The following is a 22,818-nucleotide window of genomic DNA, read 5'->3' as shown; positions in this document are numbered from 1 at the left end:
AGCAAGAAAATCAAACAACTACCATCGCAGTCAGTGGTAAAAGATGGACTGCTCCCCCAAGATTGGCAACGGGGCTAGACGCCTGCCCTCACGTCTGCTTCAGCACCCCTGTAGGTTCTGGCCAGGGCAGTCATGCAAAGAGAAGAGAGAAGGCTTCCAGGTGGGAAAGGAACAAGCAAAACTATGTCTCTCTGCAAACAGCGTCGTCTTCAATGTTGAAAATCCCAAAGAATCTATTAAAAATATTGCAAGGAAATCCAACCAGTCCATTCTAAAGGAGATCAATCCTGGGTGTTCATTGGAAGGACTGATGCTCAAGCTGAAACTCCAATACTTTGGCCACCTCATGCGATGAGCTGACTCACTGGAAAAGACTCTGATGCTGGGAGGGATTGGGGGCGGGAGGAGACGGGGACGACAGAGAATGAGATGGTTGGATGGCATCACCGACTCAATGGACATGAGTTTGAGTGAACTCTGGGAGTAAGTGATGGACAGGGAGGCCTGCATGCTGTGATTCACGGGGTCGCAAAGAGTCGGACACGACTGAGCGACTGAACTGAACTGGATAGGCCCGTTCAGCAAGGTGGCAGGACACCAGATCAAAATATGGAAAGCACCTGCATTGCTACACAGTTGCAACAAGCCATCTGAAAACAGGAGTGAAAAATAACACCACTTGTAACAGCATCAAAACATACCATTTAGGAACAAATAAAAGAAATGCAAGGTTTACCACCTCAAGTGATGAAACAAGGACCTAAATAAAGCAGCTGAGCCAACAGATGAGACCCTCAGATTTCTCCACCGGGAAGACCTAACACTGCTGAGGAGACAACACCCCCAAAGCACTCTGCAGGCTCAGTGCAATTCCTACCGAGATCCCAAGGATCTTAACACAGAAGCCAAAGAGCCATTCACGGAGACACACAGAACTGCTTGGGCCTGAGGATCCAAAACGACCTCAGGAAAGAAGAAGGTAGGAGGACGCAAGCTCCTGACCTCAAGTTGCTACAAGGCTGCAGTGACCAGGCCGAGGGGCAGCCTGGGACCAGGACCGGCGCGCTCACCAGCGTCTCCTTGTCTCTCTGCCACCTGCTCCACGGCTGCGCGTCCGCTCGGTTGGGCCTCAGCTCTGCTCCCGTCCTCGTGTCCTCGCATGCGTCCTGCTCTACCTGTCCCTGGCCCCGCGCCGGCCTCTCCCGCATTCCAGGCAGGGTCTCCGGAGGCCTCTTCGGCACGGCACTTACCTCCTGCTCCCGCTCCACCTCCTCAGGGTGCACGCGCGCCTCGGCCTCCAGGGCGCGCCGCTGCGCAGCCTCCAGCGCCACCTCCAGCTCGTGCACATGCTCTTCCTGGGCCCGCAGCTTCTGCAGCAGCGCCTGGTGCGCAGGCTTCTCCTGAGGCCGCCGGCTCAGCCGCTCCGTCAGGACGCGCTCGTGCTGCAGGGCCTCCGTCAGGTCGCGCGCACGGTCCCGCTCGGCTTCCAGGCTCCGCTGCAGCTCGGCCATGTGGCCGCGTTCCTGCGCCAGCAGCGCCTCACAGCGCGACGTCTCGATCTGCAGCTCCTGCCGCAGGTTGTCCTTCGCTGTCTGCTCATGTTTCAGCACCACGCACAGCTGGTTGCTCTGGGCGCACTGCTGCTCCAAAGATGCCCTTAACTCCTGCGCCAGGGAACAGTGAGGCGAGAAAGATCAAACCAAGAGCAACCGCATCTAGCCAGTTTTCGCAGCCAGAGCTTCTGATGCTCTCCTTTGGGTGAAGGAGTGCGAGCAGTAACCGCCCACCTTGTGACTCTGGATGAGGCGCTCTTCCGAGCACAGGGCCACCACCCAATTTGCCTCCCCCTCAAACCTGCAGCCCTGGACCCCACATGGTGCTCAGCTCTTCCAGGCCTGGGGGACATCCCTGATGCACAGCCACACGGCTGTCATGGGGCGCTGGCTCTCTGCCTCCTTGGTACATGGGCGGGGCGCCCACAAGGCTCTGAAGCTGCAGTGGCCTCGCAGAAGCGATTGTGTGGAGGTAGTGGGGGCCACACGTGCCTATGCCCAGGGATTCCCGCCCCAGCCCCAGCCCGGGCCCCAGGCCTGACCCCCATCACCTCCAGGGTCCTGGCACTCTGGCCCTCTCTCTGCACGTGCTGCAGCCGCTCCTCCTCCAGCTGGCTCTGCAGGGCCCGCTCCTTCATGCGCGCACCCTCCAGCTGTTGCAGAGCTGCCTGAAGGTCACTCTCCTTACCATCCAGCATGGACCTGAGCGGAGACATGCGCTTGCAAAGGGATGCGGGCCAGTACCAGGGGCTCCCAGGACCCGGCGGGTGGGCCCCTATGTGCATTCAGTCTCCATCCCCTACCAACCCACGGGAGCAGAGCGGCACTCCCCCACACCTATCAGGACATGGTGGGAAACCTGGCTCCAGGCATCCCCTTTCACTTCAAGGCTGGGAAGAAGGTGGTGGTAACCGCGCAATGTCCACTGAGTTTTGCCCAGAAGGCTGAAGACAGGACGGCTAGAAGGGGAGCCTTGCAGGAAGGCCGCACCTCAGCTGGAGGACCTCCTTCTGCACGTCCTCCAGGGACTTGAGCAGCCGCTCGTTGTCCTGTCGACACTCGCAGAGCTCGGACTTCAGGTCTCTGACAGTGTGCTGCTCTGCCACCAGCAGCTTTCGGACATTATTTGCTTTCTCTTGCTCTTCATTCAGGGTTTTCTGCAGGTCGCTTGCTATACATTTTTCCTGCTCAACCTTATACGCCAATAATTCAACTAAGAAAGATTACAGGAATTAAAACAGCATTATTCATGAGTTCAAAGTGAACGCACAAATGACTTAGCATATCATTAGTAACAAACTAACGGGGATGGGATATGTTCACTTTGAGGGGGCTAGGGGGAGACAGGAAGTTTATGTGACCGCGAAGCTATTGTTTACAACTACACCAGGATACTCAGGACACGTGCCTTCTGCTCACACCACCGCCAGCCTCACCTCATGGCCAGTTGAGCGTCCAGAGAGACATTGGGGGAAAGCAAGTGGGACCACCCAGCCATGCAAGTCATGTAATGTGATGGGGTGGGGGGGGCACGTGCCCTCTTGATCCCTGTGCTGTTCAGGCCTTGGTCTCCCAGGGACAGAGGCTGGAGTTCAGCCAAGATGGATCTGCATGAAGCCCACCCTGCCTAGGGCATGAAGCTTGGTGTTACTGTCCCATGGTCACCCCGAAATGCCACCCCATCTGCCACTCCTCCCACCAGAGAATCTAGCCTGGATGGCTTCGCTGGAGAACTCTCCAAACACTAAGGAGGAGGCTGGCATCATCCTGACACTGAAACCAGAAGGAAAAAACTATGGACCAGGACCCTCAGGAACAGAGATGCAAAACACTCGCAAACTCAGTCCAGAGGTGCACGTGCAAGCTCCAGAGAGCCTCGCAGACCACGCACCTGGTGGCCTGGGGAGACGAGAGGCTGGCTGTCCCGCCCGCACCACCCGACGTGTCGGGGCTGCACCCACCCTGCCTGCGCAGCCGGTGCTCCTGCCGGCTCCCGTGGGCCTCCACGCTGGTCAGCGCTGTGCACAGCTGCTGCAGCTTCTCCTGGTTTTGCAGGTGTGTCATTCGCAGCTGGGCGCGCAGAGCCTGGATCTCCGACAGCAGGCTGCTCCTGTCTGACAGGCAGAGGTGCTCCAACGACCTCTCCTGCTGGTCACCCTGGGACGGGAGGAAGAGGCAGGGTAGGGGGACATCAGACACAGCAGGAGAGAGGCGCCCAAGGGCTGGGGGCTGGGCTGGAGCAGCCCCTGCTCCCAGGTTCACTGCCATAGGATGTGCGTGACGACTGCGTGGTATGAATGTGGGCACTGTAGCACTCAGACCCTCAGATCACATGAGGCTCTCCCCCCAGCATCTGGGTCTCACTTTTTGGGCCAGGTCAACACCTGCCATACACCCTGACCCTCTCTGCCAGGTGGGAGGCGGCGGAGAGGGAGATGGTGAGGCTGGCAGGAACAGAACTCCCAGGGCCTTGCAGTGCCGACCCTCTGACCTTGGGCTCAGCGTTCACAACCTGTGGCTGGGCTGCCTAGAATTGCTGATTTGTTTTCAGGGAAAGAACAGTTATTTTCAGAACAGACAGAGATACTGAAGGAAGATAAATGCATAGAGTTTTCCATTTCACAGAATTCATGCATTAAAAAGGAGCAGTCACTGCCTGTAAGGTCAGGTGAAATACGGGAACCGAAATTCATGTCTGAAGCATGCTCAGTCACCCTCTGTGTCAGCATTGGCTGCGGGCGAAGTGGGGGCAACAGCTTACCTGCTCATGAACCACTTTCTCCAGCCTCTCGAGCAGGGAGCTGCAGCCCCCAGGGCCCAAGCCACAAAGCTGGGGCCAGAGCTCCACTCTCAGCATCTCCCGCTCCTTCTCAAAGGCCTCCTGTACAGCCTGCAGGAAGTCTCCCCTCCAGTCCAGGCCCACGTTGGCAGATGCCTAAAATATTGAAGCAAAAAACCCATGTTCCTACAGACGCATCCTGCAGGTTCAACAGGACCCACCTGACTGACAGAGACACCTGCACGACCTCAAGCACCCTGGACAGGAGGAGCAAGCAGTACCTCTGGGGGCAGAGAACCCCTCAACCCAGCAAAGACGGAACACATGTCAGCAAGCAAACCTCTTCCTACCACTATACCACAGCCCCAGGGCTAGGGGAGGCCGGGGCTATGGGAGGGCAGGCCGAATGAGTGCGTGTACACGAGCCCCTGGGATAGGAGAGGCCAGGCCCTGAGTGTGTCTGTATATGTGTCTGTGTACACAAACCTTGAGCTAGGGGAGGCCAGGCCATGTGTGTGCACACACACACGCAGGTGCATCTATGTGGTGTGTGTGTGTGTCTATGTGGTCCGTGTGTGTGTGTGTGTGTGTGTGTGTGCAGGTGCATCTATGTGGTGTGTGTGTGTGTCTATGTGGTCCGTGTGTGTGTGTGTGTGTGTGTGTGTGTGTGCAGGTGCATCTATGTGGTGTGTGTGTGTGTCTATGTGGTCCGTGTGTGTGTGTGTGTGTGTGCAGGTGTGTCTATAGACCACGCATAGGCTGGCTGCCTTTTGGAGACCTTGGGCCCACCTGCCCCCTTCCCCTAAAGCTCGGGGTCTGCCCACTGCTGCAGTCACACTCCAAGGCCAGCCGGCTCCCTGTGCGTGGGGAATCAGCATCTGTCCCTCACCTCGGTGCTGCCCCTCAGTCAAGGAGTGGACACTGAGACCCTGTGGCTGCAGACCCTGCCCCCACACCCATCTCCATCACGAGCTGCTAGCAGAGCTCCGTCGCACCTCTTCCCCCAGCCTCTCCTGCCTGAACAGGGTCAGGAAGGTGCTGACGCGGGGCTGGAGCCCAAAGGATGCGAGTGAGAGAGTGGCTGACCAGGCACGGCTTCCCCGCCTACCGCTGACCTGCCTCTTGTCCCTTACTCCCATTTCTTGACTGGTCCATGCCCACTGCTTCTGTTCTTTACCTTGAAGGTCTGTACCTTCTCTCCCTTCTGGGGTCCTGGGGTGGGATGCTCCCTGGGAGCAGGCACTGCCTCCAGCAGGCCCTGGCCCCCCACTGGAAGGCACTCTAGGGGGGCGCTGGGCTCGCTCCTGCTCAGGATGCGGGGAGGTCCTCGGTATTCGGACAGGGCCAGGATGTGGTGGCTTTCATCACACACCATCTGCAGCAAAGCCTGAAACAGACAAACATTTCAGAAAGAAGGAAAAGCGGCCTGAAGCCTTTCACCATCGCTGTCACCCGTGAAGGCTCACCAGGCCACCCCACAGCCTTTGAACAGAGTCCACTGCTCTGACCAAACTTTCCTCCTGTAACAGACAGAGGGAAAGGCACAGGAACCAGAGATCAACTTGCAAACATCCACTGGGTCATAGAAAAAGCAAGAGAATTTCAGAAAAACATCTACTTAATTGATAAGCTAAAGCCTTTGTGTGGATCACAACAAACTGTGGAAAATTCTTCAAGAGATGGGACTACCAGACCACCTTACCTGCCTCCTGAGAAACCGGTATGCAGGTCAAGAAGCAACAGTTAGAACTGGACATGGAACAACGGACTGTTTCCAAATTGGTAAACAAGTATGTCAAGGCTGTATATTGTCACCCTGCTTATTTAATTTACATGCAGAGTACATCATAAGAAATGCCAGGCTGGATGAAGCTCAAGCTGAAATCAAGATTGCCGGGAGAAATAACAATAACTTCAGATATGCAGATGACACCACCCTTACGGCAAAGAATAAAGATCTAAGGAGCCTCTTGATGAAAGTGAAAGAGAGTGCAAAGGCTGGCTTAAAACTCAACATTCAAAAAACTAAGATCATGGCATCCGATCCCATCACTTCATGGCCAATAAATAGATGGGGGAAAAGTGAAAACAGTGACAGATTTTATTTTCTTTGGCTCCCAAATCAGTGCAGTGACTGTCAGTTCAGTTCAGTCGCTCAGTCCTGTCTGACCCTTTGTGACCCCATGGATTGTAGCACACCAGGCCTCCCTGTCCATCACCAACTCCCAGAGCTTGCTCAAACTCACCTCCATCGAGTCGGTGATGCCATCCAGCCATCTCATTCTCTGTCGTCCCCATCTCCTCCCGCCCCCAAACTTTCCCAGCATCAGAGTCTTTCCCAGTGAGTCAACTTGTCGCATGAGGTGGCCAAAGTATTGGAGTTTCAGCTTTAGCATCAGTCCTTCCAGTGAACACCCAGGACTGATTTCCTTTAGGACTGACTGGTTGGATCTCCTTGCAGTCCAAGGGACTCTCAAGAGTCTTCTCCAACACCACAGTTCAAAAGCATTGATTTTTTTAGCACTCAGCTTTCTTATGTAGCCATGAAGTTAAAAGACACTTGCTCCTTGGAAGAAAAGCTATGACAAACCTAGACAGCATATTAAAAAACAGAGACATCATTTTGCCAACAAAGGTCTGTATAGTCAAAGCTATGGTTTTTCCAATAGTCATGTATGGATGTGAGAGTTGGACCATAAAGAAGGCGGAGTGCCAAAGAATTGATGCTTTCGAATTATGTTCCTGGGGAAGACTCTAGAGTCCCTTGGACAGCAAGGAGATCAAACTAGTCAATCCTAAAGGAAATCAACTGTGAATGTTCATCGGAAGGACTGATGCTAAAGATGAAGCTCCAATACTTTGGCCACCTGACACGAAGAGCTGACTCACTGGAAAAGACCCTGATGCTGGGACAAATTAAAGGCAGGAGGAGAAAGGGGTGACAGAGAATGAGATGGTTGGATAGCATCACTGGTTCAATGGACATGAGTTTGAGCAAGCTCCAGGAGATGGTGAAGAACGGGACAGGGAAGCCTGGTGAGCTGCAGTCCATGGGGTTGCAGAGAGTCAGACACGACTGAGCGACTGAACACCAACCACCACCGCTGTCAGAGACAAGTGAATTTCCGTGTGAGCTGCTTCAAGAGAGACCCTACAATCCAGTGTCCTGCCTGTTCCCTCAGGTGGACACTCATTTCAGGGAAATCCATGGCCAGGTCAGTAAGATGCTGGGTGGCTCCCTGGCTCTCCGGGACCAAAGCTGCCCTCCAGGAGGGAGACCCGAGGGCCACACAGTTACCCGTGCTTCGGCGCAGCACCGGCAGACAGTACCAGGCCGACCACTGACTACTGCAGCCTCCCGTGCCCCAGCTTGGCCGGAGTCCCCCCGACGGGGTCTTGTCTGTGAGCATAGAAGGTCCTCCTCACCACTGGGACTTGGAGGGGTAGTTACAGAGTGAAGGGACACGGGACACACCTGCCAGCTGTCTGTCCTACCCCCAGAAGCTGAGGCGGAAGGCAGCAGCACCCACCCAGGGCCGTCCTAGAAGCTGGGGCTACAAAGGACATCGCGTCTGGGCACCAGGACCGCGACCATGCCATGCACACACAGGCTCCACAAGGGCACCTCAGGGAAACGCAAAACCAGCAACATGGAGGCCGGTGACAAAGAACAGCTAGTTACTCAACTGGAACAGAAACAGGTTTTCCTCTAATTCTAATGATGCGGCCAAAAAACTGAAATATGCTGGACGTCACGATATATGTTTACTGTAAAAGCAGTCATCTTTAACACCCTAAGACAATTTCACAGCAAAAAACAGTGTCCATGACACAGAGCGGATGCAAACAGCAGCCACGGGAAAGGAGGGGTGGGAGGCAGGGAGGGCCAAGTGGACAGGGAGCCCGCAGGCCGTGGGTCACATGATGAGAAGCCACGTGCTCTGAAAAACACTGGAAAAGAACAGTGGCGACGAACGGGGTCCTCTGCTCTCGCCAACCGGACCTTCATCAGTGTCCCCAGCTTCAGGACAGGCCGAGCTGTGACTGCCTGATGCTCCCGAGACTCAGCCCCAGGGCAAGAGGTCCACACGCCTCTGCTGAGGACAGCGAGGCAGGGCCGGGGCAGCCAGCAGGGAACATGGAAGCTGGGCTCCGACTGACAGGACAGGCTGCCTTGGGGTGACCACTCCCGAGTTTCTCTCCCACCACCTCAGTTCAGTTCAGTTCAGTTCAGTCGCTCAGTCGTGTCCGACTCTCCGCGACCCCATGAATCACAGCACGCCAGGCCTCCCTGTCCATCACCAACTCCCGGAGTTCACTCAAACTCATGTCCACAGAATCGGTGATGCCATCCAGCCATCTCATTCTCCGTCGTCCCCTTCTCCTCCCGCCCCCAACCTTTCCCAGCATCAGAGTCTTTTCCAGTGAGTCAACTCGTCTCATGAGGTGGCCAAAGTACTGGAGTTTCAGCTTTAGCATCAGTCCCTCCAATGAACATCCAGGATTGATCTCCTTTAGAATGGACTGGTTGGATCTCCTTGCAGTATAAGGGACTCTCAAGAGTCTTCTCCAACACCACAGTTCAAAAGCATCGATTCTTCGGCGATCAGCTTTCTTCACAGTCCAACTCTCACATCCATACATGACCAAGGAAAAACCATTGCCTTGACTAGACGGACCTTGCTCGGCAAAGTAATGTCTCTGCTTTTTAATATACTATCAAGGTTGGTCATAACTTTCCTTCCAAGGAGCAAGCGTCTTTTAATTTCATGGCTGCAATCAGCATCTGCAGTGATTTTGGAGCCCAAAAAAACAAAGTCTGACACTGTTTCCACTGTTTTTCCATCTATTTCCCATGAAGTGATGGGACCAGATGCCATGATCTTTGTTTTCTGAATGTTGAGCTTCAAGCCAACCTTTTCACTCTCCTCTTTCACTTTCATCAAGAGGCTTTTGAGTTCCTCTTCACTTTCTGCCATAAGGGTAGTGTCATCTGCATATCTGAGGTTATTGATATTTCTCCCAGCAATCTTGATTCCAGCTTGTGCTTCTTCCAGCCCAGCGTTCCTCATGATGTACTCTGCATATAAGTTAAATAAGCAAGGTGACAATATACAACCTTGACGTACACCTTTTCCTATTTGGAACCAGTCTGTTGTTCCATGACTGGTTCTAACTGTTGCTTCCTGACCTGCATACAGGTTTCTCAAGAGGCAGGTCAGGTGGTCTGGGATTCCCATCTCTTTCAGAATGTTCCACAGTTTATTGTGATCCACACAGTCAAAGGCTTTGGCATAGTCAATGAAGCAGAAATAGATATTTTTCTGAAACTCTCTTGCTTTCTCCATGATCCAGCGGATGTTGGCAATTTGATCTCTGGTGCCTCTGCCTTTTCTAAAACCTGCTTGAACATCTGGGAGTTCACGGTCCACCACCTCAGCACTTCCCAAAAGGGCTTTGCTGAGTTTCTTTCTTTCTTTCATTTCTAATACATAAGTATCAAATACTAAGTATCAAAGTCTAAGCATAAAACATGGTCGTTAACAACCAAATGGCTTCTTTAAAAACTAGGAATCCTCATGTGAGGTTGCCTGAGTTGGAAACACTAACAGAAACGTGTTTTTAAGGTCTTCAGTTCAGTTCAGTTCAGTCGTTCAGTCGTGTCCGACTCTCCGCGACCCCATGAATCACAGCACGCCAGGCCTCCCTATCCATCACCAACTCCCGGAGTTCACTCAAACTCATGTCCACAGAGTCAGTGATGCCATCCAGCCATCTCATTCTCTGTCGTCCCCTTCTCCTCCCGCCCCCAACCTTTCCCACGTCATACAAAAAGTTGAGAAATGTAAAAAAAAAGAACAGCTAGAAGACATTACTTCAATTACAATTCTTAAAGGAATAAAAACAGTATCCTTTTGAATATGATTTCAAAGAAAATTTTACTTAACATCAAAATTGCTTCCTTTGTGGACACTTACTACCTGAATAAAACAGGACAGTGGGGGTTCTCTGGTAGTCCAGTGGTTAAGAATCCACCTTGCAATGCAAGAGACAGGGGTTTGATCCCTGGTGTGGGAAGATCCCACATGCTGTGGAGCAACCCGAGTTCCACAACTGCTGAGCCAGCACTCTAGAGCACACACGCCGCAACGACTTCAGGACTAAAGCCTGCGTGCCTGGAGCCTGTACTCTACAATGAGAAGCCACCCAAGAAGCCCAGGCACCACAACGGACAGCTATCCCAGCTCGCTGCAACTAGAGAGAGCCCGCAAGCAGTGATGGAGACCCAGCACAGCCAAAGAATAAAAAAAAAATTAAAAAAAAAAAAAGGGAATAGTGACATATTTACTTATTCAGCCAAGTTTACATCAATGCGTTTGCCATAAAAAGATTGCTGAAGTGAAGACAGAAGAAAACCTGAGAAAAGTTCCCCTCAAATTCTGCCTTTCAGGGTAGGGGAAGCATTAACTGACCTTACTGTGGTCATTTCGCAACACAGACATATAAATCCTTATCCTGTCATATGTCAGCTAAGCTAGAAAAATGTTTATATTCTGCCTCCAGGTTAAATCCCTAGACACCGATGGGGTGGCCATCTCTCCTCATTGCAGAGAACCAGTTTGACCCGAGAGCTCCTCTGGAACACAGCTATGAGAGGCCAACACAGACTCAGCCCTGGGACCCAGGAGCTGTCCAGGGGGTGGCTCAGGGTGACCGTCTGGGCTTCCAGAACAGAGACTCACTGGACCCCCTGTTGTTCCCACCGCCCTGAGGACAGCAGCAGTGGGAGTATGGCAACATCCTGGGTGTGCCCATGCCATACGATGCCAAACATGCATTCTTTTGGGGCTGTACAAGCCAACAGCAACAATCTTCCTTCTCAAGAGCAAAGAACAGCACCTCATGCAGGCTCAGGGAAGGATGAAAACACACCTTTGAGCCTCGGGCCTGCGACAGAGCAGGGTGGGTTCTCCTGAGCCTGCAGAGCGCAGCCCCTCCCACCTTTGCAGGTGCCCAGCTGGGAGTGCCCTGGCACAGAGCCCCCAGGTCGTCTCAGGAAAGCCTCCAAGGCCAAACAAACAAGAACCACAACTGCTTCCCAAACAGGGTCATGAGTTCCAGCACCTGAACTAGACTCGGGACACAGATCGAGTTTTGTCTTGAGACTGCTGGCGACACTGTGCAGGTAGGCCCACTGTGTGCTGTGCTGTGACAGGCGCTATGGGAGGCGCCAGCCCCCCCAAGCATGGCCACGGCCCCTCCAGTGTAGCAGGTGTACCCACCTGGGACGACTGTCCCTATGACCCTCCCAACAGCAGCATCTCTCCTCCCAGAAATATGACACAAGGCACAAAGTCAGAGCAGGGCTGAGGCCGGTACAGCTACTGACAGGCCAGAGGGAGGGCCCCTTGAGGTGCCCCCTCCCCACAGCCATTACCTTCACTTGCTTTGGATGGACTTCCTTCTCCTTCATGGCGTCCAGCGGCTGTCGGCAGTCCCTGGGGATGACGGGGGGCGCTGCGGGGCTGGCAGTGGGAGCTCCCAGGCTTCCTGAACCTTGGCTCAGTGGTTCTGCAAACTCCACACCACCGCCTGGAAACACATCGCACAGTCAGGGCTGGACTGGCCCAGAAGTCTAACTTCTCGCACATGCCAAGGAGCACTCAAACACAGCAGAAGACAGAGAAACAGAGACTCAGAGTCAGAAGAAACAGAGTCAAGGCAGCTAACAGAAAACAACAGAACAACTAACATTTCCAGAGAAGTGACAAGGACAGTATCATTCGGGAAGGGGGAATGGAAGCCTCATGAGAAAAGGAAGAATCAGAAATCAGAACAGGATTCAAACAGTAGGAAGCTTAAGAAGTTCTGAAAATTCTCTTGGATATGAGAACAAGAAAACAAAGATGTGGAAAAAGAGAAAATAAAGTTTTAAGTCCAGGAGGTCCAACATGTGGTCAATAAGAATGAAGAAGACAGAAGAGAGGAAGCTCAGGGGAGACAACCCAAGGAGTAAGAGGAGTTTTCAGGTGGATGACACGCTCTGGGGACCAGGCGCTACGCTCACCACATCCAGGCCCAGGACTGCGGGCTCCAGACTCTGCAGGAAGCTGCCTGCCCACCCACAAATCAGGAAGATGTTAACATTGGTACAAAAAGCACCTCGCACACACTTTTCTCCAGAAACGTATAGAGAACAGAAAGGACGAGGGGTCTGACCCGAGGCAAGGACCACGTCCACAACACAGGGAAAGCCGTGGAGGGCAGTGCACAGCCGCACTTGGACACATGTCCTCGAAATGCAGGCTCTCTTGGCTGGTGACAGGGCAGAAAGTGCAGGCTGGGCTTCCAGGGATCAGGGCAGGAGGTGGGGAGGTTTGTTGCCAGGAGGCAGAGACCTGCTACTTTAACTAGAAGCCGTGATTTAGGAACAAACACTAGAGTGAACTTCTGAAAGCTGAATGTGGTGTCCTCAGGAATGTGGATGAAAGGCTGTGTGGGGACGCACCTTGCAGCCGCTCACACTGTTACACCACGCAGCTGCTGCCGGGGAGAAGCAAGAGCATCAGCTGGAAAGAGCTGGCCCCAAGCTGCGAAGGCTGACATGGCCTCTGATCCAGACTTCACTGCTGCCCTGTCCTCAAAAGCACCCCGGGAGCCAATGAGGATTTCATTAGAACATCAAAACACCTTGAGGTAACTCACTTGTAAAAATCTAACAATTATATAAGAAAGTGTGAGGTCAGGGAGCCATGGTGCGGTGACCACCCCTGTGACGACACAGGCAGGACCACCAAGAAGCATCGATAGAGGCTAAGTTGGTCTGAACATGAGAAGAGACCATTCCAAGGTCCAGGACACCCGGCTGTTGAGAAGGAACAGGGTGAAACCCGGCAGTGTGACCACAGGATCTGAGCTGACCTGCAGGAAGAGCACGGCACCATTTCTGTGCTTCCAATTCCCTGAGAGACACTGTCGCATGCTCACACATGCCAACAGGCCTGCTGAGGACCTCAGGGATCCTCACGGCTGGAGCTCTGTGCCTGGCACCTGGCCTGCCTTACCAGTCTCCACCCGCAAAGGACATCTGGATTCAAGGTGCTGGCCACTACTAGCTTCTATAAAGGGCACCAACAGGACAAAACCTCAGGAACATCTGCGGCCTCTAGGCTGCCCCAAGGGGGATGTCTTGACGCGAGTACAGTGCTGTGGACTGGACCCCACAAAACACACGTGACCTTCTCAGGAATAAAATGGCTTCAGGTCCTCAAGTAACAGAACACAAACCCGGGGGAGACAGAGACAGAGAGAGATGCAGAGACACAGAGACGTGGGCCAGTCTATGCCCTGAAACTGCAAAACAAAGTTTGTGGCTGACTCACTTTTTCCATCGCTTTTTCCCTCTAACCCGACAGAAGGTGATCTTGACTTTTCTTGAGAATCAAGAGATGTTATGATAAAATCTTCAACATCCTTCTCCTGTTCAAAAACATAGATTTTTAAATGGTCACAAAATGATAATGTTTTGTATCATAGAATTGAACTTGCCAAATGGAAACTTGCTAAGACCTGAATTTATCACCCTCCTACATAGAACTCAAACAAAAAAGGGTTCAAAGCTGGTGAACACAAGGTCATCACGTTCGTTTTAATCAAACTCATCTACATTTCTCTAGGAATATTTTGAAGGTTTCACTGGCAAATATTTCAGATCTTTTAAATTTTGCATGATGTGTGGCAGCATATGGATGCGAAATGGAAGCATGTGGATATGGAGTGGTAATGCACACACTTCAAATTGCATGGATCCTACAATTTATTCTTCATCTAATCCAAGATACACAAAATCTCAAAACTATGTTAGATAAAATATAACCTAATCCCAAAATATGTTGAAGTGTCCTTGAAACTTATTACATTATATGTAGAGCCTGTGAAACATGAAATACAACAGAAAATAAACCTAAAAAACATATTCGAGACTAAGAGCTGATACGCAGACCACACATGAAGATGGGTTTATGACATTTCCCAAAGCCAGTGTGACTTAGCAAACTCAGGTGTGCAGTGGATCTGAGTAAGACTAATGCATTTCATGTACTGTTAAAAACAACCCAAGTGCTCTGGATGTTCCTGTTACAGTAGATTTGGGTCCGTCCTGCAGAACACTGACCGTCCCTACACTTGGTGACCAAGGGACTGCCAAATGCTCACCCACACCTGGCCAAATGGCCACATCAGGAGGTGAGCCAACAATGGCTGCAGCTGTGACTCCACCGGCCAAAGAGCCACAGCCCAGTGTGAACAAACTGGCCTTCAACATCCCATGGACCCAGATCAGGACAGAGCCTGGGGAGACCACTTACCACAGGCACCCGCTGAGCTTGGTGGTCAGCGGAGGGAGTGCCATCTACAGCCAATGGAGACCCCCCCCACTTAGGGGCTATTCTTGCAGTTGACTCGCCCGGGTAACAAAGCCGCCCCAACTTGTCAGCCTGGAGCAGGTGGGTGCTTGTTCCATCCCAAAGCGAGGTGTCCAGGCTGTGCAGGCTCAGGGCATCTGAGCAGGGTGTCAGGGGCACGCTGGGCGGGGGCTCAAGGGTTGAGTCCTCCCTGACAACCTCAGGGGAGCTCCAAGGGGACAGGTCCATCGTCCTGAGCATGTTCTTCAAGGGCTTGGACCCCTGGGAATGGGTGAGGTCTTGGGAGCACCCATGCAAATGGCCCTGCAAGCAGAGTGACCTGTCCTGCGAAGTGACCTGCTCTCCCGTGGGAGCATCTGGCTCCTCATTGCTTATCAATGAATCCGAATTTCCAGTGACCTCAGCTAGATCCCATATGATGTTAAATGTATCAATAGGAGGTGGTTTGTCAGTTTCTTCACTGTTATCAGAACCATCACTCAAACCATCTTCTAAAGCACATGGAGATGCCAATGCCTGCTGATACTTAAAGTCCTCCATCTCGATGTTTTGGAAGCTCATGGAACACACCAGATGGTTCAGTTTTTCTTGAAGTTGTTTCACCTGAGCTATGAGATCAACTTTCTGCAGCCGACAATCTTCCAGTAGTTTTCCCTTATCCTGCAGGTAAGGAAGAACATGCCAACAGTAAAACAACTGAATTTCATGTTGTCACATTTGCCTGTCATTTATGAGCCAGTTTCAGAGACCGTCTGAACAATTAAGGATGTGATTCTATGATGAGACCTTTGTCCCTCTAGACTCTTAAAGATTTTAAGTTTTTAAAAATCCCATGAAGGGCTCAAAGCCTAAAACTCGTTCCCGCTGGAGAAGATCTGGAAGGGTGGGAGGGCAAGCAGCACCAGGGCACCTTGCCCACCTGGATGACAGCCTCACTGGCAGAACATGTCCAGTATGACTATGTTGGAAGTCTGCAGTCTATTGAAGGACTGCAGGGTAACTGCTCTCAGCTCTTGGCACAAAAGCACCACCCAACCCCTACTCCAGAGCCTGGGGGCAGCTGTGCACGTGCCCTGGAGCATCCGCAGGAAGGAAGGTGGGCTGTCTTCCGAAGACTGGGAGTGGTGCTCTGACTGCTGCTTCTGATCAGGGGAGCAGACAGAGGCAGCCAGCCAGCCTGCTGCACCTGCCCATCTGGTGAAAGTGACTTCCAGGGGATTCAAAGGACTGCTGCCCTCTTATCCCTACCATTGTGTTTTCCTCTTTGGGGAAAAATTTTACACTAGGACATTCAAAAACAATTGCATATGCAGAGGAAATTATAAAGTGACTACATGCGTCTGGGAAAAAGGAACAGGCTCAGAAAAGACCTGAGAACTTAAACCTACATCTCAGGCTGATCCTCTGCACAGAGACATCAATCCAAAATAAAAATAACCCCATAAGAACAACAACAAAGCAAAACTGAGAAGGAGGAAGAGTACCATTTCTAGGTTTACATCAGCAAGATTAAAAAGGTTCAGTGTTCAACAATAACAGCAACAATCACCAAAAAAAAAGGAGACAGGAAAGTACAGATCCCGCACAGGAAAAAGTATGTCTACAGAAATCATCCTTGAAAAAGACTCGATGGTGGATAAACAAAGACTTTAACACAACTGTCTTAAAGATGCTCAAAGAACTAAGGAAAATATGGAGAAAGTGCAAAAAAAAAAATTATGAACAAAGTAGAAACATCAATAAAGAAAAAAGAAATCACAAAGAAATTCTGGAGTTGAAAACTGCAATAACTGAAATTTAAAACTCACTAAAGGGATTCAAGGAGATCGATCCTGGGTGTTCATTGGAAGGACTGATGCTAAAGCTGAAACTCCAATACTTTGGCCACCTCATGCGAAGAGCTGACTCACTGGAAAAGACTCTGATGCTGGGAAGGATTGGGGGCGGGAGGAGAAGGGGATGACAGAGAATGAGATGGCTGGAGGGCATCACCGACTCGATGGACATGAGTTTGAGTGAACTCCGGGAGTTGGTGATGGACAGGGAGGCCTGGCGTGCTGTGATTCATGGGGTCGCAAAAAGTCGGTCACGACTGAGCGACTGAACGGAACTGAACTAGAAGGGATTCAAAGGTAGATCTGAGAAGGCAGAAGAAAGAATTAGCGAACGTGAAGACAGAACGACAGAAATTACCAAGGCCGGGAAGGAGGCTGAGAAAAGTAAGTGAAGCCTCAGAGCCACAGACACACTAATGAAGTCCCATAAGAAGGGAGAGAGGAAGAGGCAAAGAGAATATACAAGGACACAACGAACAAACTTTCCAAATTTGATGAACGATATGAACATAAGTATCCAGGAAACTCAACCAACTCCAAGTAAGATGAACTCAAACAGACTGACACCAGGACATGTCATAATCAAACTTAAACAAAGCCAAAGTGAGACTCTTGCAAACAGCAAGAGAGAAGTGACTTGTCATATACAAAGATCTCCAGTAAGATTACCAACAGATCTCTCCACCAGAACTTTGAAGGCCAGAGGACAGTGGGTCTGTATATTCAAAGGGCTAGAAGATGAAGAACTGTCAACTAAGAATCCTAAATCCAGCAAGACTCCTTCAAGAGGAAGTGAGAAATAAAGACATTCCCAGATGAACAAGAGTTGAGGGAAGTTGTTACCTCCCCTCAAGGAGGGTAACCCGCCCTGGAGAGGGTAACCCCAAGTCCTCCCCTATAAGGAATGTTCAAGAGAGTTGTTTAGTTGCTAAGCCCACCAGACTCCTCTGTCCATGGGATTTCCCAGGCAAGAATATTGGAGTAGGTTGCCATTTCCTTCTCCAGGGGATCTTCCTCACTCAGGGACTGAAGCTGTGTCTCCTGCACTGGCAGGCAGGTTCTTTTCCTGAGCTACCAGGGAAGTCCCTATTCAAGAGAGTCCTGCAGGGGGAATAAAGAACCCTAGACAGTAACGCAAAGCCATACAGAGATATGAAGATCTCATATAAACACAAGCAGTTATAAAATCTAACGTTATTGTTATTGTAACAATGGTTTTTAACTGCACTTTTTGTTCTCATGATTTAAAAGACGAATATATATATTCTTAAGTTATTAATCTAAAAGTTAGCATTACTATAACTTTAGTTTCTAACTCCACACGTGTTTTCTACATAATTTAAGAGACTGATGCAATTAAAGGAATTATTAGTTTACGTTTTGAGGCACACAGTTATAAAGATGTCTTTTTATTACATCAAAAACCAAAAGGAGTGGGGATGGAGCTAAAAGGAACAGAGTTTATGTGTTATTAAATTTAAGCTGGTATAAATGCAAATCAGTATTTTGTGTTAGGATGCTAAATATGAAAACAGCAATTGAACATACACAAAGAGAAATGAGAAAGGAACTTAAAAACATTTCACTATTTTAAGAAATCAATTAAATGCAAGAAAAGACAGTAATGTAGGAAATGAGGGATCAAAAAGAGCTATCAGGCATAAAGAAAACAGCAAAATGACAAAAGCACAGGCTTCCTTATCAGTAACAACTTTAAATATAAGTGGATAAAGCTCTCCAAAAACAGAGATTGGCAGAATGGATAAGAACACATGATCCAACTATCGGGCTGGCCAGAAGGTTTGTTTTTTTCCCGTAAGATGGCTCTAGCAATGCTTAGTTGTATTTAACATCATTCAAAACAATTTTATTAGACTGTATTGTGACTGTGTCATATCAGCATGCATTTTTAATAAAACATCAAAACGGGTGAGCTTTTGTGTAGCCATTTTAATATTTAAGAAGGAAGAAAAGCAACATTTTTGGCATACTATGCTTTTATTATTTCAAGAAAGGTAAAAACGCAATTGAAAAGCAAAAGATTTGTTCAGTGTATGGAGACCATGCTGTGACTGATCAAACGTGTTCAAAAGTGGTGACATTTCATACTGGACATTTCTCACTGAGTGATGCTCCAAGGTCAGGCAGACTGGTTGAAGTTGTTAGCAATCAGAGATGTTAATTGAGACCAATCAACATTATACCATGCAGTAGATAGCCGACGTACTCAAAATATTCAAATCAAGTGCTGAAAATCATTCACACCAGCAGGGTTATGTTAATTGCTTTGATGTTTGGGTTCCACATTAGTTAAGCGAAAAGAACCTTCCTGACCATACGTCCGCATGTGATTCTTAAACGTAACGAAAATGTTTCATTTTTAAAACAAATTGTGACAGGCAATGAAAAGTAGATATTGTACAATAATGTGGAGTGGAAGGGATCATGGGGCTACTGAGATGAACCACCACCAACTATACCAAAGCTGTCTTCATCCAAAGAAGGTAATGTTGTGTATATGGTGGGATGGGAAGGTAGTCGTTTATCATAAGCTCCTTCCAGAAAAACCAAAGAATAAATTCCAACAAGTACTGCTCCCAGTCAGACCAACTGAAAGTGGCATTCAATGAAAATCAGTCCAAAGTTAGTCAACAGAAAAGTCACAGTCTTCCCTCAGGAAAAGCGAGACCACATGTTTCTTTGATGACCAGGCAAAAACCGTTACAGACTGGGCAGTTCCAATTCATTCACTGTGTTCACCAGACACTCCACCTTTGGGCTTCTATTTATTTCAGTCTTTACAAAATTCTCCTAAAGGAAAAAATTTCAATTCCATGGAAGAATTTAAAAGGTACCTTTTAAAAAGACTAAAAACTTTTGGGAAGATGGAATTATGAAGTTGCCTGAAAAATGGCAGAAGGTAGTGGAACAAAATGATGACTACATTGTTCAATAAAGTTCTTGGTGAGAATGAAAAATGTTCCTTTTATTTTAACTTTAAAACCTAAGGAACTCTGTGGTCAATTCAATATATACTGTCCACAGAAGTTCACTTTAAACCCAAAGACACACACAGGTTGAAAATAAAAGGATAAGAATAGATATTCCATGCAAACGATAACCAAAGAAGAGCAGGTGACCCTTTCAATATCAGACAAAATAAACTTAAGCCAAGAAAAGTCGTAAGAGACAAAGAAGGAGGTGGAATCAATAATAAAAAATCTCCCTATGAAACAAAGCACTGGACCTGATGCCTTTGCTGGTGAATCCCATCAAACATGTAAAGAAACTACTATCAACCCTTCTCAAACTTTTCTAGCAAGTTGAAAAGGAGGAAGCACTAGGCCCAGCCGAGTTCACTGGTGAATTCCACCAAACAAGAAAGAAATTATACCAATTCTTTGCAATCTCTTTCCTAGCACAGAAGCAGAGGGGATGCCTCCTGATTCATTCTATGAAGACTGCATTACCTTAAAGCCAAAGATACTACAAGAAATGAAAACTATAAACCAACATCCCTTATATTTATGCAAAAATTAACAAAAATAATAGCAAATCGAATTCAACAGGATATTAAAAAGACTATACATCATACTTAAGTGGTAGTTATTCCTTAGATTCTACATAGAAAAATCACTCAATGTAATATAGTACATTAACAAAACAAAGGAAGAAAAAGTCACATATCAACTCAGTTGATGCAGAAAAAGCACTGGACAAAATCTAATGCCCTTTCACAACATTCAATTCAGCATACTAGAAGCAAAACAAAACTATGTTAACACATAAAAGCCACACGAGAAACCCATAGTGAACACCATACTCAAGGGTGAAAAACTGAAAGCTTTTCCTCTAAGATCAGGAACCAGGAAAGGATGCCCACCCAATTCCCTTCAACACAGTACTGGAAATCCTAGCCAGAGCAATTAGACAAGAGAAAGAAATAAAGGGCATCCAAACTGGAGAGGCAGAGGTAAAATGATCTATATTCACAGATGATATGATCCAACATGTAGAAAACCTAAAGATTCCACAAAGAAACTGTTAGAACTAATGCATGAATTCAGTAAAATCTCAAGATACAAAGTCAGCATAAAAAGTCAGTTGCATTTCTATACAGAACAATCTGAAAAGAAAATTAAAACAATTCCATTTATGACAGCAACAACAACAAAAATAAATATTTTTTTAACGGAAGGAAGAAAGGAAAAATTAACCAAGAATTCATCAAGGAAGTGAAAGACTTGTACAATGGAACTACAGATAGTGTTAAAAGAAATTAAAGAGGACATAAGTGGAAACATGTCTCATGGCTATGGATTTAAAGGCTTAGTATTACAATTAAAATGGGTGTCAATGCCACCCAAAGCATTCTACCTATCCAGTTGTTCTATCAAAATTCCAAAGACCCTTTTTATAGAAATTAAAAAACCCATCCTGAAATTCATATGGTGTTTTAAAGGACCCTGAACAGCCAAAATAATCTATCTAACAAGAACAAAACTGAAGGACTCAGTACTTCTTGATTTCAAAATTTATGAAAAGCTATAGTAATCAAAACAGTGTCAGATTCACATAAAAACAGACATATCAACTAGTACGGAAAGCCTATAAATAGACATTTGCATACACTGTTAATGATTTTTGACAATGGTGCCAAGATCATTCAGTGGAAAAGAACAGTCTTTTCACAAATGATGCTGGGAATATAGGATATTAACATGCAAAAGAATGAAGCTGGACCCTTACCTAAAACCATGTACAAAAATTAACCCCAAATAGATCAAAGACATAAAACTATAACACTCTGAGAAGAAAATATGGCAAAAGCTTCACGATGCTGAATTTGGCAACGACTGCCTGTTTATTACACCAAAGATATCGGACACATAAAAGACAAATTGTACTTCATGACATTTTTACAATTTGTGCATCGAAAGACACTGTCCACAGAGTAAAAATGCAACACACGAAATGGGAAAAAATATTTACAAATCATACACCTGACAATACATGCGATCTTCATCATTTAACCAACACTTTAGCCAACTGTTGTTAAGAGCTGACTAACTGGAAAGACCCTGATGCTAGGAAAGACTGCAGGCAAAAGGAGAAGAAGGTGGCAGAGGATGAGTCGGTTAGATAGAATCACTAACTCAACAGAAACGAACTTGAGCAAACTCCAGGAGATAGTAGAGGACAGGGAAGCAAGGTGTGCTGCAGTCCATGAGGTTGCAAAGAGTCCAACAGAACTTAGCAACTGAACAACAATAATACCTGAAAAGGGATTAATATACCCAGAAACATATAAAGAACTCCTAAAACTCAATAAAAAAAACCATACAACCTGATTCAAAATTTGCCATGATCAGATATCTCTCTAAACATCATATATAAATGGCCAATGAAAACATGAAAAGATATTCAATAACACTAATCATTTGAGAAATGCAAACCAAAACTATACTTAGATACCACCTCCCAACCATTAGGATGATGACTGTCAAGAAAAACAAAAAAATAACAAGCAATGGTGAGGATGTGGAGAACTTGGAAACTTCGTATACTTTTGATAGAAATGTAAAATGGTACAGTCACTGTGGAAAACACTACAGCAGTTCTTCAGAAAATTCGCAATGGAATTATCACATGATTCAGCAACTCTAGTTTTGGGTACATACCTAAAAGAAATAAAAACAAGGCCTCAAAGAGGTATCTGTACACCATGTTCACAGCAGCACTATTCACAAATTAAAACGCGGAGGTAGAACGCCCCTGATGGTCCAGTGGTTAAGACTCTGCACTCCCAATGAAGGGGGCTTGGGTTCGATCCCCGGTCAAGGAACGAGATCCCATACACCCCAACTAAACAGCCTGTATGCCACAATTAAAAAGCCTGTATGAAGCAACCAAGGAGCCTGCACACAGCAGTGACGATGTCACGTGCCGCAACTGAGACCCAGAGCAGCCAAATAAAACAATAAAAATTTTGAAAATGTGGAAGCAACTCAAGCATCCACTGACAGATGAACGGATAAGTATCAGTTCAGTTCACTTCTCAGTCATGTCCAACCTTTTGCAACCCCATGGACTGTAGCACACCAGGCTTCCCTGTCCTTCATCATCTCCTGGAGCTTGCTCAAACTCTTGTCCATCGAGTGGGTGATGCCATCCAATCATCTCAACCTCTGTCATCCCCTTCTCCTTCTGCCTTCAATCTTTCCCAG

General features: G+C 48.2%; 1 protein-coding gene across 5 annotated transcripts in view; it reads right to left on the bottom strand.

Annotated features, from left to right (window-relative positions):
- PCNT (pericentrin) overlaps positions 1-22,818 on the bottom strand; it is a 108,777-nt gene that overhangs the window by 17,764 nt on the left and 68,195 nt on the right. For 3 of the 5 annotated variants that reach the window (XM_055415715.2, XM_055415776.2, XM_055415794.2), the window contains 9 exons: positions 14,700-15,416; positions 13,716-13,812; positions 11,771-11,925; positions 5,510-5,719; positions 4,315-4,488; positions 3,515-3,710; positions 2,544-2,766; positions 2,105-2,255; positions 1,071-1,664 (listed from right to left, as the gene is read on the bottom strand). In XM_055415715.2, coding sequence (XP_055271690.2) covers positions 1,071-1,664; positions 2,105-2,255; positions 2,544-2,766; positions 3,515-3,710; positions 4,315-4,488; positions 5,510-5,719; positions 11,771-11,925; positions 13,716-13,812; positions 14,700-15,416 — 2,517 coding nt within the window. The remainder of the gene's footprint in view (positions 1-1,070; positions 1,665-2,104; positions 2,256-2,543; positions 2,767-3,514; positions 3,711-4,314; positions 4,489-5,509; positions 5,720-11,770; positions 11,926-13,715; positions 13,813-14,699; positions 15,417-22,818) is intronic. The other 2 variants (XM_055415751.2, XM_055415846.2) reach the window with 2 other exon arrangements.

Source organism: Moschus berezovskii, chromosome 1 (assembly GCF_049115385.1).
Source record: "Moschus berezovskii isolate FMDL1 chromosome 1, NW_MosBer_1.0, whole genome shotgun sequence".
Taxonomy (NCBI): Eukaryota; Metazoa; Chordata; class Mammalia; order Artiodactyla; family Moschidae; genus Moschus; species Moschus berezovskii.
Note: the sequence above shows the minus strand (reverse complement) of the source record. Positions and strands in the feature narration are given on the sequence as shown.